Source organism: Lycorma delicatula, chromosome 2 (assembly GCF_047948215.1).
Source record: "Lycorma delicatula isolate Av1 chromosome 2, ASM4794821v1, whole genome shotgun sequence".
Lineage (NCBI taxonomy): Eukaryota > Metazoa > Arthropoda > Insecta > Hemiptera > Fulgoridae > Lycorma > Lycorma delicatula.
In genome coordinates this window covers 38,362,418-38,380,318 of record NC_134456.1, presented here as the reverse complement: position 1 = coordinate 38,380,318, position 17,901 = coordinate 38,362,418, and the positions used below count along the sequence as shown (strand labels likewise).

At 29.8% G+C, this 17,901-nt stretch overlaps 1 protein-coding gene across 3 annotated transcripts in view; it reads left to right on the top strand.

Annotated features, from left to right (window-relative positions):
- LOC142318734 (sorting nexin-13-like) overlaps positions 1 to 17,901 on the top strand; it is a 95,225-nt gene that overhangs the window by 48,044 nt on the left and 29,280 nt on the right. For all 3 annotated transcript variants that reach the window (XM_075355132.1, XM_075355135.1, XM_075355133.1), the window contains exons 15-18: positions 6,696 to 6,838; positions 9,139 to 9,360; positions 12,759 to 12,968; positions 16,699 to 16,913. In XM_075355132.1, the coding sequence (XP_075211247.1) occupies positions 6,696 to 6,838; positions 9,139 to 9,360; positions 12,759 to 12,968; positions 16,699 to 16,913 (790 nt within the window). The remainder of the gene's footprint in view (positions 1 to 6,695; positions 6,839 to 9,138; positions 9,361 to 12,758; positions 12,969 to 16,698; positions 16,914 to 17,901) is intronic.

Sequence of the window (17,901 nt, the reverse complement as noted above, 5' to 3'; positions counted from 1 at the left end):
CAGAAAGCATCTGAATGAGTTTCTTAAGTTCATTGCAGGACCCGCACTGCTGATTATGCACATTTGTAGGAGTTTGTTTTGGCGTAGCAGTGGCAAAAGATACATCTGGTTTGACGAGGTTCCATGAGTTAATTATCTTTCTATATTCCCTGCATGCAGCTGGGAAAGATTGGGCAATCTCAGGAGCGGGCTGTATGTGAACCACTGCAGTTCCTAACATTTTTCACTTTCCTTGCAGTTAGTGACATTGTGACCTTTGTTAGCACATCGAACACAGATCTCCGTTCTCGAGCAAGGTGTTGTAGTGTGACCATACCATACCCTTGGCATCTGAAACATCGCCGTGGTTTGGGTATGAATGAGAACCCAAACCGAGGGGTAACCCACTTTAATCTTCTCTGGTGGAACAGGAAGACTGAATGTCAGTATAAGAGACGGTGTCGGTTCTTCTGTTCCGTTCTGCCATTTCATTATACGTTTCACTTCTATAATACTTTGAGCACGAAGTTCATCAGCAATTTCACTTAAATTCATTTCCAGAAGGCCACAACAAAAAATTACCCCTCGGCTGGTATTTAGGGTCTTGTGGCATGTCGTACTTATGTTTATGCTGCTCATATTGGTGAGACGTAATAGGGAGCGACTCTGCGTATCGTTAAATGTTTCCACCAGAATTGTTCCATCACTTAATTTCCTAATGTTTCTCGGAGGACTAGTACAACCGGTGACACATTTGTTAATCAGGAAAGGTGAGACCTTTTGAAGGGAGCCACTTTCCTGATTATTTCGAAGAACAACAAAGCAAACATTCTTACACCTGATACTATCTTCGTCTGCTGTAGCAAGATTATCCTCGTCAGACAAAGCTGACCAAGGCCTTTTCACTAGACTGAAATTGGTGGTTTTTTCAGATGGACCACCTACTATCATAGAATTTACTGAAGGAACTGAAATTTTGGTCCCACGAGAACCGGCGATATAATATACCACTCCAGCAGAGCGCACGTGTATTGGAGCTAGAGCTAAATACAACTGGGATTGCTCTGGTGCCCAGAGGACATCGTTCATTCAAGACTCACTACATAGAGCCATTCACCCATCGGCATAATAGTTCCCACCTTGGTTACAGTTGCGTTTCATAAGATGTTGCAACACCACCAAATGTAAAAGAAAGAGAAAATTGTGTTAGATGTTGTTGTGTAGTTGAGCAAATGTATATGTTGCAATTCGTGTATTGTTCTTGATGTAGTACATGTATATAGTGTAAAGCATTCTGCAGCTCAGTGTGTAGTGGGAAGAAAAGCTGCAGAGGATAGTCCTGTGCGGACGCCTACCCCCAAAGTCTTAAAGAATAAGACTCCCTGTCGGGGAGTAATGACAACCAAAATGATTCCTCTGATGAGGAGAGTGTTATTGGTTGGGAAAATGTTGACGAAACCAGTGATGCCAGTTTTGCTCACACATTTTCTTTTCAAAAGTTAACTGGAGTGAAGCATTGCCCACCCTGAGATCCACCAGTTACTTCCTTCTTTAGATTATTTTTTTATCCATTATTTAATGGAAATGTTTGTAAAATACACTAATTTATATGCAGAAAAGGTAACAAATTCCTTAACTTTGAACAGAAATCCTGATGACAGTTTATGCAAGTGGCAGCGTGTAACAGTCTCTGAAATGCAAGCATTCATATGTGTACTGATAAACATGGGGCTAAAAAGAAAACCCACAACCTATTGATGAACAGATTGTAGTCAGTTGTCCAGTTGGCACAGGTGAATGTTCACCAGAAACAGGTTTCAAGATATCGTATTTATTCGAGTACCCTCCGCCCCCCGAATAAGCCCTGCATTTTGATTTTCCGGACCGAAAATCTAAAAAAAAAAATTAGTATTAATTGCAACAGATATGATAAAAAAATACGAAAATATTCAGAAAGTAAAGCATTTAATTTGTTCATTTAAATTACAATATTAATATTAAATTAATAATTAATTACTATAAGTACTAGTTTAGTTCAGAATCAGTAGGGCAGTAAAATGAAAAGAAAGTATCATGTTGAAAAGGATATTTCAATACACTTTTTAATATAGAATTTTATTTTTAATTAATCACTGTCACTGTCAATATCTGTAGAAATTTATTTTCTACAGATATTGATCATTATTTAGCTCTGCCAAATATGATCGTCTTCATTACCATCAAGTTCATTAGATATTCCACATTTTTTTAAACTTTTCCTTACTAATTCCGTCCAAGCATCTTTTAAAATACCTTCCCAAGCATCTTTTATCCAAACACAAATCTGGTTAAAATCTGGGTGTTTGATTCTTCCTGTAGGCGTGAGAAAGAAATTTTCATCAGCCATCCATTTACTGTACAGTTGTTTTAATGCAGATTTGAACGGTTTATTAATGCAGACATCTAGTGGTTTCAATAGAGATGTCAGTCCGCCTGGAATTATTACATGGTCTGTCATACCCTTTTTTAAAATGTCTGTCACTTTATCAGTCTTATGCCCCCGATAACTATCCATTACTAGCATACCGGTATTTTTTTTATTAAGTAAATCTCCTGATCGCTTTTGCCATACTCACCTGATCCAATCTAAAATTAAGATTTCGTCCATCCAACCTGATTCCTGTGCTTTGATAATAACTCCATTTACCTGTATAGTAGGAAGAGTTTTTCTTTTAAAAACAATGTACAGAGGTAATTTTGATCCATCAGAAGTAATGCAAAGCATACCCCTTTGTTTTTCATTACCACCAGTGCGAATCGTAACACTTTTTTCACCTTTTTTGTTTACGGTTTTGTCAAATGGCATTTCAAAATATACAGGGGTTTGATCAGCGTTTCCTATTTGAGAAGACAAATAGCTATATATTTTCTAAGATTTATTATGTATTTGTGAAAATGTAATATTTTTTGTTCATAAGAGTCTGGAAGTCATTGAGAAATGGTCGTCTTTCGTCTTATTGACAAATCATTTTGTGCAAAAAATTGTGTTATCCATCCATGGCTTGATTTAATCAACTTTACTCAATGATTTAGCGATTTCATGAGCATATGATTGACACATTTCTGATGTGACAGCATAACCGTATTTCCTTTTTTCCATAACAGTCATACAATTTTTTTTCTATGTCTGTGTATTTTGGTTTTAAGCCACGAAAAGCCCTTTTATTACCAGTGCCTTTCACCAGAAGTTGTTTCTTCTTACATCAGTCTCGAATGCAGCTTTCATCTACGTCAAATTCTCTTCCTGCCGCCCGATTTCCAATTTTTTCAGCCTCTTCTATAACGCGCAGTTTTTCATTTACTGTAAAAGATCGTAGACGCTGTCCTTTTGTACTCATTTTAATGCCGTAATTAAAATAAATCACCGTATTAAACTTTACAAGATAAACTAAACAAATAAAATAACCATCCACATATACAAACAGTACAATGACTATGGCGAATAGACAAGACAACGATGGGTAACTGATACTGTAACTCTAGTGTCATTAGAACTGGATGCAGCCTATACAGAATGAATCAGTTTTATAAAAATACCATAACTTTGTTCCTATCGATAATATGAACAGGATATTAATAATTAAGGATGTATTCTGTATGAGTGGCATCCAGTATTGATAAATGAAAGCCTATTGTAACTATATTTATGTGATTGAATTTAGGTACTTCTAAGAAAACGTTTACTTTACATAAATTATCCTGACTAATGGCTATGTTTCAAGTAAGCCCCTCACCCTTATTTTTTCTCTCCAATTCCAAGAAAAAAAGTGCAGGGGGTACTCAAATAAGTACAGTATATTACATTTTTCCATTTGGTAGACACAGCTAACATGCCAAAACCAAAAGAACAAAATTATGACCTAATTGCACGGTTCCTCCCACTGATAGAGTATATGAACCGTGTATTAAAACATTACTCTACTCCTTGCAAGTGCCTATCAATAAATGAGAGTGTGTGGTGTACACCAAATATAAAAATCCTTTAATGCAGTATATGCCCAATAGACATCACTAGTTTGGTGTCAAATTATGGGCTGTCTCTGATGTTGTCATGCACTATTGTTTGCATTTTTTTGTGTACTGGGAGCAAAAGGCTCTGATGGAAAATAGATAAAGGAAAAGGGACTAAGCCACATGGTTGTAATAAAACTTATGAAAATGGGATGGTACTTGAATAAGGGTTGTTACATTTTTGTTGATAATTTTTTTACTTCAATAAAATTAGCAAAGGATTATATGGAAAACTAGCTTTTTTGAAAGGCACCTTGAGATCTTTCTTTTTCCTGTTTAGCCTCCTGTAATTACCATAATACTTCCGAGGATAATATGTATGAATGTAAAAGAAGTACAGACTTGTACAGTCTCAGTTCAACCATTCCTGAGATGTGTGGTTAATTGAAACCTAACCACCAAAGAACACCGGTATCCATGATCTAGTATTCCAATCCGTGTAAAAATAACTGACTTTACTAGGACTTGAATGCTGGAACTCTCAACTTCCAAATCAGCTGATTTGGGCAGACGCATTCACCACTAGACCAACCCGGTGGGTTACCTTGAGATCTAATAGAAAAGGCAAAAAACTACTAACTTTAGTAGAAATTCACTACTACTTTGATGAATGAACTAGCTAATGAAAAGCTTCATATCAAAGAAAGTAGAAAGTCCATGGTTCATAATGATGAACATTCAGATAATGAGTTGAATGTTGGAGGCTGGAACATGGGTAGGCCTAAACAATTTTTGGGAAAATTACCAAATAAAAAAGAAAGAAACTATAGTGTATGCAGTGCACATAGTACTAAGGAAGGAGGAAAAAGAAAAAAGTATTTTTATTTGTGTGAAGTATAAAACAGGATTATATCCTATTTCCAAAAACTATTCCAAAACATAGATGCTAAACTCCTTTTGTTCACTAATCTCACTTTGCTTTTTTTGTAGATATGTTTTCTATAAAGTATTTTCTAACAAAATTGTCAAGAAGCAACTTTTGGTAGCTAAATTAAGATATATTGTTACTAGTTTTTGAGTTAAAGTTCAATACTTTATAGTGATTTGAATGTGCTTCAGATTACTTACTTTTGCCGAAAAACTATGAAAATTAGTAACTTTGTTGTTTACTGCTATGGTCATGAAACTTTGTGGAAGTGTTCATTTTTAGGTGTAATTTCTTCTAATATGTATGAATTGACTCAAAGATTCTTTTTTAAATTTTGAAGAAAAATAAAAATTAAATAATTTTTTTGGTAAGTCAAATTTTTTTATATATATTTTGTTCTTGTGCATGCCTATTAAAATTTTATTTTCAGTATATTTTAGAGTAATTTATTACCTACAAAACAAAAAAAAGTATTTGAATTTGGTTCATAAATAAGTAAATTATTAATTATTAAAAAATGTTCTGCAAATTTGTAAAAATTGGGCTGGGATTTCTGGTACACCCAAAAATAAATACCTGGGCTTTTGAGACATGCCTTTAAAAAAATTTCTGGGAGCAAAAGAGTCAAAGAAATGAATAGGATGGTGGATATATTAAATTATCCAGGTTTAGCTAATTTAATGATGAATGTGTAAAAGTTAAATGTTAGGAAAGGTAAAAACTACAACAGAAAAAATGGAGAATTGTATCAAACTAGTCAGCTTACTGATGGTTCTGTATTAGAAGTAAAACTTCTGTCTCTATTAAATGTGTGGGTTAAAGGTAATGCTTTCTTTTTTTCATTATTGGACTATAGCAGCTTCTAATTTTTTTTGTGGATAAACTACACACTAATCACATCATTCAAATTTGGTTTCATCTGCATGTTGTAGAAATTTGAAATTTTCTCAGAGGGTACTTGTACAGTATTGCATAGGTTTTGTTTGTTTTTTCCCCCATTTTTAATTATTGTTTCACCCACTCAAAAAATAACTGTAATTTTATGTTCTTGTCTTTATTCAATCTTTCTGGTATTCCTACTTCTTATCTAATAAAATACATGTTTCTTCATAATAATTTAGTGCATATTTTATTCTCTTACAATTCATTGAAGCAGTATACCAATTCACAAGTGAAGAACAATAAGTGTGACACAAGATAGATACTAAATGATTGTAATATGTTACATGATTGACAGTGAAAGAGATTTTCAAATTGAGTGATAAAAGTCTGAAAAAAAATAAAGCGTAGTTGTAGAAGTTACTCAGAAAATTCTCTAATGATATAATCTACGGGAAGATTTTGTAGGTGCTTAATCATTATACAATATAAAGTACTGTGTACACGTTATTAGGATTAGTAAAAATATAAAGTGTAGAAAATATAATAGTTCACAAAATAGACTGTAGGTAGTAGTACATTTATTAAATAAATTGCTTTTAGTAAGGCAAATAAAGCATATTTTATTTCATTTCATTACATCATTACTAAGATTAACTAACTGTAACATTTGAGTTACAGAAAGAAACAGTGCAGTGTATTTAACCAAGTTGTTCAAGATGGAGTCTACTATACTTTATTTAGTTTGTATTTGACAATAATTAATAACAGTAGTTATTTATTTTTGTTTGAATGAGAAATTAATGGGATTTAGTTATAAAATTTTGTTTCTTTTTTTGGAAAACCTATAAATTTCATTTAAAATAAACCATAACTTAATATGTTTGAAAAAGAAATCTAAGATTGATTGTTATTTCAGGTGTTGTTAATGAAAGAGGAAAAACGTATGGTATATATGCTCTCTCAGTTACAAAGAGATATGATTCTGGTTACAGGGAAAATTGGCATATATATAGAAGATATTCAGATTTTTATGAACTTCATCAGAAGGTTAGAGAGAAGGTAATGTATGTTAAGAGTTCTGAGTTACATTTTTAATTTCCTTTTTATTATATAATAAAAAATGGAATAATGGATAATTTTGTACTTAGAGCTCAAGGATAAGAAATAATTTGTTTAATTATAAAAAAAAAATCATACTAAAATATCAGCGACATAGTAAAAATGTGTATATAAGTGGTATTAATAATATTTTGCAGTTTAGCAAAACATTACAGTGTCATGAGAGTTTTGAGAACCTACCAGTACTGAAAGATTGATTATTCATGCATTCTCTAGTCACATCTTCCTGTGTGCCAACCAATTGAAGAGTACCAATTATTACATCACTTTGTTTATAACTGGACATATCTTACAGTGAATATTGTATTTTTCATAGTTTGTGTTATTTGTGAAGACCACATTCCAAAAACTAATGGTGTTCTCATAAGACTGCTGTTTCAGAACTTCTTAGAAGTTTAAATCAGTGATGATTATTTAAACCATTGTCAATGTTATGAGTGCTTTACATGTTTAAAAATGGATATGAATCAGTGGATAATAGTCTGTGCTTGGAAAGGCAATCAACATCAAAACAGATGCCTCTCACATACATAAGTCAAAGACCATTTAACAATGCTGGAACTAGCAGACAAATGTAACATTTCAATTGGCTCATATATTGATAGTCTAACCGAAAAATTGGGGATGCTTTATATAACAATAAGGTTTGTCCAAGTTTTTCAAATGTTAAAGTCACAAAACCTAAAAGATCATATAGATTGTCAGCAGCTGCTAAATTATACCAGTAATTACAAAAGGAGTTAAAAATATCATAGTAGTTGTTAAAACATCGGTTTTTGGCTAAATGTCAAGACTATTCAGTCTTTGCATTGGTTAGGCAAAAGTTTGCCAAGATCCAGTGCATCAAGTTCAGTCAAATGTTATAATATCATGTTAATTTTTTGTTTTTGATAGTAAAAATGTCATTCATACAAATACTTACCTGAAGGACAAATAAACTAGCATAACTACCTTGAAGTTTTGAAAAGAATGTGAAAAACATCAGCAGGAAAGGCCTGAACTTTGGCACTCCAAGTCATCGCTGTTCCACAACAACAATATGCCCTTGTATTCACCAGTGTTAACCCACAATCTTTATTCAAAAGTTAAAATTACTGATCCTGTACAGCTATCTACTCTACCAACCTGAATGCAGCAGATTTCTTTCTGTTTCTTAAACTCAAATCAAAAACTTGACATGAATAAAGATGTTTTTACAAATTTGCACATGACACTGAAAACAATTCCAGATGAAATCTTTTAATTTACAGAAGTAAACACATCATACATAAAGAAAGGACTACTTCTAATTTGGTAGGACCAATAGTTTCCAAGTAAACTTGAAAAATCTGTATAGCAAAAATTTGATTATGTTTTTAATAGAATTCATATCATGTAGACAAACAAATAAGCAAATAATCACGAAAAACTAAGAATATAGAAAATAGATTTTAAATTTTCCAAAATGTGATAACTACTTTTGTAACACACTGACTATTGTGATAAAATTTTCTTACTGATATTATTCTCAGCAACAACCTTTGCTTATTTTGCAATTGTTTGTGCAATTTTTGTGATGTTTAGTTTGCATATGCTTGTTCATAACCATTATTGATTGAACTACTGCAGTATGTAATACATTTTAGACCGTTAGTGGTGCCAATTACATCAGTAGAATTCATTTTGACATTTCCATTTTTTGTAACAGCTTTTTAATATGTTTTAATACAAAACTTTACCAGTGAATTAGTTTTAATTAAAATTGAACATTCCATTTGTTGTATTTGCTTGTTTAGTTAATATAAATGTACATAACTTATTGAATCTATAATTTATAATTGTTTAATTTATCAGAAATTGTTAATCAATAGGAAATATAGCTGTAATAGTGTACATTCTTACATTCTTGTTACCATTTATTGGAATATTTGCTTTGTGTTAAACTGGATTAATTGTATTTGTTTTCAGTGTTAGTGTGATACATTTATATGTTTATAATATAAAAACTAATATTATATTGTAATTATTAATTTACATAATCTCTCTAAAAAAATTATTATTTTTTTTTTTAATATTTTATAATCTTTAATGTTTAATATTTTAAATTGGGGTATTAACAGAATTTTGGCTGATTGCTGTTTAATTTTGGTAATGTTTGTAGAGAAGTCCATATTCATGTGTTTATTCATTTCCATCTGCTTTTACCTTAAGATCATTTTATAATTATTTTAAAGCTCTTTAAATTATTATTTTATGATTAGTTTGCAGATTTATCAAAATTGGCATTCCCTGGGAAGAAAACATTCCAAAACATGGAGAGACGAGTCCTGGAACGACGCATGCGTATGTTAAATGAATATCTTCAAACAGTATTGCAATCAGCAGTACTAGCTTCTCATCCTAGCCTACAAAATATGCTTTTGTCGTTTTTTGAACCTGGTGAATATGATAAAGGTGTTACTGGAGGACAGATTTCTAAAACTGTAAGTTTTATTTTATTCACTGGTTTTATTTAATACTCATTTTTAACTGACATTAATTTTTTGCATCACTAAATTCATTTTATTCCATTTTGCTAATAACATTGTGCTTGTTGTGAATGAAGTGACCGATTTGACTGAATTGAGATCAGATCCTTGATTTTTTCTGAAATGACAAAATTTGAGTGAATCTCAGTTCAAACAATTAATCCTAAGAGGCTAATACATCTTAATTCTTCAACGTCTACAAGCTCAGCTCTACATCTTGAAGAGGTTCTGTCTGACTTGCTAGCTCAGATCCTTCACTTGGAAGGAGGAAAAATTCTAAATTCTTTTACATTGAAGCTCTTCACATTCTAGGGAATGATACTTAGCAGTGCAATTGCACTGTTGGCATAATCTGCAAACAACATTTTCTCTGTAGAGTTCCGTGGTTCTTAAGTGAGAACTGAACATAATAGTCCAGTTAGAAAACTAATAACTTCTTAAGACTTCAATTTAGTAAATTATCAGAATGGTCTTTATGAAATTCCAAAATGAGAAACTATACATTACAAACTAAGTTTATCAACATTTCTTCCAAAATCCATTTTTTTTAGGAGAAGGCTGTGTTAACTCTATCAGCAGATGTACAACTAATAAATGTAATATTTATCTCATTCTTTGTCAGAAAATCAGTTTTATCATTGTCTTTAACTTATGACTTTATTTAACTCATTACCTTTATTTTTATCTGAATGTCTCCAAGTATTACACTTCATTATTGAAGAATGAGCAATTCATTAATAGTTTAATCGTAGATCAGTAAAGAAATAAACTGGCTAATTTAAGTGTTACAAGTGCTTCATGACTCTAAAAATAAATGCTTATTTACACAAACATCTCTGGCCATAGCAAACACCTAATTACAAATATTCCACCCTGAAAGACTTTTTTAAATGACATCAGAGATTCCTTTCTCTAGCTTGTCTATTGATACATGAACCAATTACATTAAGTATCAGATAGCTTTTTCTATTGATTTTGGTTAATTCTGCAGTCACATCAGTTATATGTAGGAAGTGTTATAAAAATTGACATTTTTAGTATATTTAATTGGAATTAATGTTCAAAACAAAGTTTTACGTAACTACTTTGTTTTATTTGGATGAATGACCATCATTAAAGGGATCTTTTCTTCAAAACCCTGAAAACATTATAGGCTGACATCCTTACCTCACCTAAAATCTAAAGGTGTAGTAAAATAGGCCCAACAGTGTATTTCTTGAGTAACTGTTTGTATACTTTAAAAGCTCTAGATTAAGGAGAAAGTTTGTTGGCTACTATATAAATATCTAACTAACCCTTCCTCAGTGATTCCTGAAAGCCACTGTAAATGTTAAATGTTTAGTGATATACTGCAATCGTGAAACAAAATAGAAAACAGATACAAACTTTATAAGTCAGTACAGTTTGTAAGCATACAGACTGTAGTGAACTGCAATTCTAGGCCGTTAGATGGATACAGATATAGTGGTCACAGTGTTGGCAGCTGCCATATTGAGTTATATAACTATCCTGTTTTATGTGGCTGAATGACCATCATTAAAGTCATTAATGGGTCATTTTGGGGTCTTGAAAACCCTGAAAAAAGTAGTTTGTAGGCTGACATCCTCACCTCACCTAAAATCCAAAGATGTAGTAAAATGTCTTTTGAACACAATTAAGTGTACATAATTTTTTTTTTAATTACTTTAAATTATCAAGGTTTATTTATGAAGCATATTTATTAATGTTCAACTTGTTATAAAGGTTTCTGGAGTTTTCTTGCTTGACATTTTTAGTAGATGGAACAATGTTTCTAATAAATAGCAACATGCTAACCCACCAGTAGGTTAGTATCCTTGCTGATTAACTCTTACAACACCTCAGCTGTTAATATTTCCTGTTGGGTGTTAATGGGCAGTTATTCAGACCCAAATAGAGTTATAGAATTTTTTACTTAAATTCTCATGTTTATGTAGCAAGTGCACATTGGTTAGGATGACTTCGTCCAGTCTTGACTTCATTTTTACTTGACTATGAAGCCTCAGCCTTTTGTTTTGTAGAATGGCATTATTTATGGTTAGCACTAGTCAAAACAAAAAATCTTGATTGCATAACTGTAATCAGGCATTATATTGATTTGAGGGAATGTAATGTGAATTTAAAAAAAAACATTATTAAAATGTTTTTTGACAATTTCCGTAGTTTCAGGTTTAGTAGTAGTTTCGGTTTATTTTTTTATCTTCAAGCAATAAGGGTGACAGGCTTTAACATCTAATATTTACAAAAACTAAATCTAAAAATAAAACTTTAATAAATTAATCTAATAAATTCAAAAACTTTTGTTTATTATAGAATCATTTGGTAAGTCTGTGTAGTATTTCACCTTTGGATAACAAGAATATTTTCAATGACTATGTATAATTTTATGTTCTTTGAAGTTTCTAGGTTTTTTTTTAAATAAAGAAAGGATGTACAAATAATAAAGATTTAATATGAAATAGTTGTAAAATACTATATTTAAATGTGTGAAACTGCTACTCTTGGGAGTATTACATCGCTGGCTGCATCATGCTCTGGAATGTTTGTAAATTCATGCATAAAAGCTCAGTTTTGCTTTATTTTCTTGTCATTAGAATTTGATCGTTTTTTATGTATAAATTTTAAGTTACATTGATTGAAGTCAGCGACTTTACCTTATTTTATTTGTATTCAAAAATTATAAAGTTTCTTTAATATTAATAGGTTTCAGTTATTTTAATTATTTTAAAAGTTTATTAAAAATATGAAGAATTAACAAAAATCTAATTCATATAAATAGAAACTCAAATGTACTGAAAAACCTTAAATGTTACTAGTAACAAAAAAAAATACACTATGTGTGTAAAGCAGTAAAAGATGTTAATGCCAAATGCCTATGTAAAATGAAATATTTACCAAACTACTAAACTCAGGGTAAAAATAAAATGTATTGTTAAAAATATAAGTAATTTTTAACCAAGCTAGCTGGCAGCCTAAGAAGTTACCTTTAAGATAAAACATTTGATAGGTATATATATATATATATATATATATTATTTTATAGTGTCATCAATTTATAGTAAGGTAGCTTAAGATACAATCAACCTTAATGCCAATCTCTGTATTAAAAGTGGTCGTTTGGCTGTTGGCAATTTATCCTTATTTCATAATCTTAAACTTGCAGGATATTATTTCTTAAGATATCTGTGGTTCTGCAGATCATAAGGTTATTATACAAAAGTGATATATTTTACCATAACTTGATAGTGGATTATTTTATAATTTTATTTCTGTATTTATTTTTTGCACCTTTATTTTTTGCAAAAGTATTTTTTTTTTTTTTTTTTTTTTTTAAGTTTGACACCTTGCTTGTGAATCCATTGCGAGCAGTAACACAAGGTGTAGGTCAGGCAGTGCGAACTATGCCTGACAATTTAATATCCACTATGGATGGTATGATGGATGGTTTAAGTAAAGTTCTTCAGTATGGTGGTGTCAACCGCCTAAATCGGGAGGAATCATCTGACAGTGAGGCAATTAAAGTTGGTGCATCTCTTGATACAGAGGTTTGTATTTTGAATATTTTGATGTCAGATTTTTTTATTTTTAAGGTAATTGTGTTACGTAATAATCCTATTTAGTTTACACAATCTTAATGAGATTGTGAAATGCTTCATTTGTTTTTTTTTATTTATGTTCTGTGTGTTTAAAACCAGCTGAGCCACAACAATAAGAATCATAATAAGAACTGATTTCTGATTTATTTTACAGTCCACTACAAAATGTGTCAAAAAAAAACAGTACAAAAATAGTGTCACACCAATCAACATTCACCCCATATATACCCATATCATGTAATGATATGGGTATATCATTACATAAATTTTAATTTTAAATTTTGACTGCAGAAAGAATTTCATTATTCTTTAATATTTTTAAATAAACTTTTAATTGGTTAACAAGTATATTTATCTGATGAAATAGTACGTACTATGAAACCAATTGTGAAGATAAAAAGCTGCTACTATATGTCATTAATGTGTATATTAAAATTTTCTTTGCCTTTTGTTAACAAAATACATTTATTTAGTTTAATCTTAGAAAAAATTTTCATTACTGGCTATCATTTTATAATAATATGTAGTAGTCATAAAATAATAAAATATGGAAAGTTGCTGTTAAACTGGTTTCTTTCATAGCAGATGTGTTACAGTACACAATGCGAAACTGTATATGTACAAGGTTAATATATGATAAATTTTAATTTATGAAGTATGATAAAAAGATGAAAAGAATAAAGAAGATAAAAAGATGAAAGAGAATTTTCATTTTTATCAAAACTAATTTAGTTTTCTTTCTACATTGATATTGTCCCCTCCAAAATAGTCCCCCAGAGATGCGACACAATCTTCCAATCCCCAAAACATTTGTGAGAAGCATTTTTTGAGGAATTCACTGAGGGTTATTTTCTTTATTTCATTCATCACCATAAATTATTGTCCTTTTAATGTTCCTTAATCATTGGGAACAAGAAAAAGTTCCAGGTTGCTATGTCTACAAAATTTGGAGGCTCTAGCTTGAGTATGGTGTTATTTTTGGCTAAATAATCACAAAATTAATCGTGAAGTGTGAGCTGGAGCATTATCATGGTTCAAAATCCAAGAATTTTGTCTGCATGTGTGGTCGTTGTTTTGATTGCCTCATATGGATGGTGTAAAACACCTAAGTAATACTGTTTGTTGATCATACAACCTTGTGGTTAGAATTCATAATTGACCACAACATTGTAATAAAAAAGCTACAGTAAGGAGAATGTTAACACTCATTCAAACCTGCCAATCTTTTTTCTCTCTTGGTTCTTCAGGAAGCTAAAATCATGTACTCACATTTCGTAACCTGTTATGACACATTTTAGTTATTAGCAGCATCAGTTAACAATTATTCTGCAGTGTTAATTTTATTGAAAATTCAACAGTTTTGAAACAAATTTTTTTGCTACTCATTTCATACCCCAAACTGTCATTAACAGTAGTTCCACACAAACCATACGAGATTTATCTCTTGAGCAGTTCTTTACTAGTAATTCAAAAATTAGTGTTCATAATATGTTTTATTTTGTCTATATTTTGTATCAGTGGTTGATGTGTTAGGAGGTCCAACCCTTTTGTCACTTCATAGCCTTCTTGAAACAATTTGTACCACTCATAAACCCTTGCTGTCGACATAACATCCTCGCCAAAACCCTTTTATAACATATTCATCTCTTCATTGCACTTTAATCACATTTAATTCAAAATTTAATGCATGTCCTTTATCCCATTTTTAAAAAAAAATAAAAATAAATTGTTACTCGTAATTAAATAACATCCTAATTATTCTGCTGCCAAATTTGAACTATGAATCTAATATCACTGAAAATATTGATATGCATTGTAAACAGTGCTGCCATTATGTAAGAAAAAGATGAACTCAGTCAAAAAGACAACGTGCAAAATTCAAAGATTCTTGTTATTTTCTTATTAGATGTATATGATACTACAATAGATATACCTGTACAAATCAATGACAGAATCATTTACTACATTAATTTAATTTATAAATATCAATAAAATGGTATTATTGTTAAGCATAAAAGTATAATGTGAGGTTTAGGATCTTTGATTCATGAATTATTGAAAAAACCTTTTTCTACAGTACTTCTTTTAGCTAACTCATATATGTTTCATTGGTGGTGTATTTTAAATACCCTGTTAATATTTTTTTTTTTTTTTTAATGATAGTATGCAGTTGTTTTTCTTAATTTATCACACTGTGATAGCTTAAGAAGTATTAGTATTCATAACTAATTATAGATTAGCTAAAATTTTAAGTGTTTCATTATGAACAAAATGACATCTGTTTTTCAAACTGTAATTAAAACAGCTGAGTTATAATAAAAAATATTATTATATCTAAAAATTACTGAACAGTTTTACAAAAAAATAGACAAGTACATTTCATTTACCTTAATGATAACATTTAAATAAATAGTGAGAGTCTTAGTGAAAAATAAAATGTTTTAAACCTCTTCCATTAATATTTTAATTTTGAGTTTTTATTAACTAGCAATTTTGTTTTTAAAATAATAATTATAATTAAACTTTTATTAAACATTATTTTGAACTTTATATTATCTTTGTATTATGAGCATACAACCTTATATTATGAACTTTTATAACATCACACAGCTTTAGTGGTGTTAGAGTTATAACGATTATTTTGAGTGTATTAAGTAATATACAATGGAGAGCATAAAAACTAGCACAAGATTATTTTTTAATGTTGACTCAACAATAATATTTGCCGTTATAACTTAGCTGTCATTGAACAATGAAATGCCTGAAATTTTATTTAACAATTGAGCTATTGTGAAGTGAAGAATTAAAATGTCTGTGAAATTTTTTTAATTAATAACATAAAATTTCAGTATTTTAACTTATATTTTATTTTGTAGAGAATTTTAGTTTAATCAGCTATATTAAATTAAAATAGCGTAATAGTTCTTTCTGATAATAAATAAGTTTCTATTTAAAACACACAAAATGGTGGACAGATGAATGAAAAGGTGTTTCTGGTTCTATTTCCAAGAACATTTTTTCTGTGATAATATTAGAAGCACATTAATTATAAATTTAACAACCATTTTCTTAAACTGTATATGAGGTCTGCAGATTTACATCTCATTATAAACATTTTGGTGTGATGTATTTTAACTTCAAAAATTAGGAAATTTTTTAATGGGTTTTTAGTAACTTACTAGCTGGAAAGTATGCTGTCCAGCGGAAATGAGTAATTTACGTTAATGTCAGTAAATTGTCTTTTTTTTATTTATATTAAAAAATTCAGCTTACATAGTTTATTTAATTTTGTACTTTACAAAGCAAAGTGTATTGTTTTTAGATCTTATTGTAAACACTGCATATTTTCTTCATGTATCATTTAAGTATGGTTTAACATCTTACAAAATACAAACTTTTACTATGTCTTCAAACTAGCTTAACATTGATTATTTTTTTTATTTATTTATTTTTTTTTTTTTTTGTAGTAGTATAGATTTTATTTTTCTGTATAAAATCATGTATTTTTGAAAAAAAAATAATAGGAATTTAAAAAAATTACATGGAATTCGACATGGTAAATTTGTCTGTTCAAATCTGACTCATCTAAGTCTAAGTAGGTGCTATTACTATTGTTATTAAATGATGCATCTGTTTGTTTACCTTTTAATTTCTTATTTGTTTATTATTTTATTTTTAGAGTGATGATAATATCCCATTGAGGATTATGTTACTATTGATGACAGAAGTGTTTGAATTGAAATCTCGAAACCAGTGGTTAAGAAAACGAATAGTAACATTATTGCGTCAGATAATACGCACCATGTTTGGTGATATTGTCAATCGTCGAATTCTTGACTATGTATTTCTTATGACATCTCCACATCAGGTTGCAGATTACCTTAAATCTTTCAAGTAAGATATCTTTTGATTGTTCAAATGTTATTAGCTATATTGACTGTTAATTAATTATGCTACTTTTATTAACTATCAATTGTTAAGGTTACCTGAAAATTAATACTAACTGTTTGCAGTTCCTGAAGTGGTTTATTAAGTCTTTTATAGTTTTTTATTTGTCACTCTATTAAGTTTGTATATATTGGCATTTATCATTACTTCACAGTTTTCCATGTCTGTTAGACATTTCAAGTAATATGTCGTTGAAAATTAGATAACAAATTACCTTTGTTTTAACTATATGTAATTTACAGCCTAACAATTTCATGAAAACCTGAGTTATAGCAGCCTTCATGGCTGAGGTCACCATATGTTGAAATGTGTACTTCAAATTAAAATATTTTAATTTACATTACAGATTATTAGAATATCTGAGATCATGCCATGTGTTGTAATTCTTTGTTACTGAAATTTTATGTCATCATTAAATTTGTATTGTCTGATATTTTTCGTTAATGTTTTCCTGAGTAACTATATTTATTAATATGTGTTCTATTATACGTGGTTTGCCAATGATTAACTTATTTGATTAGATTGTATTTTGTGTAAATAAAAGTTTTCATTATTTAAAGATCTTAGTAGTTTTTTTTTTTTTTATTTTTATTGTGGCGCTACCTAAATATTGTTTAAATTTGGTGAAAACTGTAAATTTGTTGAAAATTTAAAAATTGTATGTTTTGGGGGCTGAATAATATAATAAATGTCTTTTACAATTGCTACTTCATATTTTCAATAAAAAGAAACTAGATAGATAGCTAATATTAGACTAGATCAAAGCTAATGTAATAGAAATTAGATTGAAGTTAAAAAAATGTGAATTGAAAATGATACTGAAAAAATTGTCTGTCAGGTTAAAAACAGGATTAATATTGCAAAGAGGTACTTTATTTTATACCTGTTTATGTAAGTTCCATTAAATGTACACTTTTATTGTTTGTATATTACT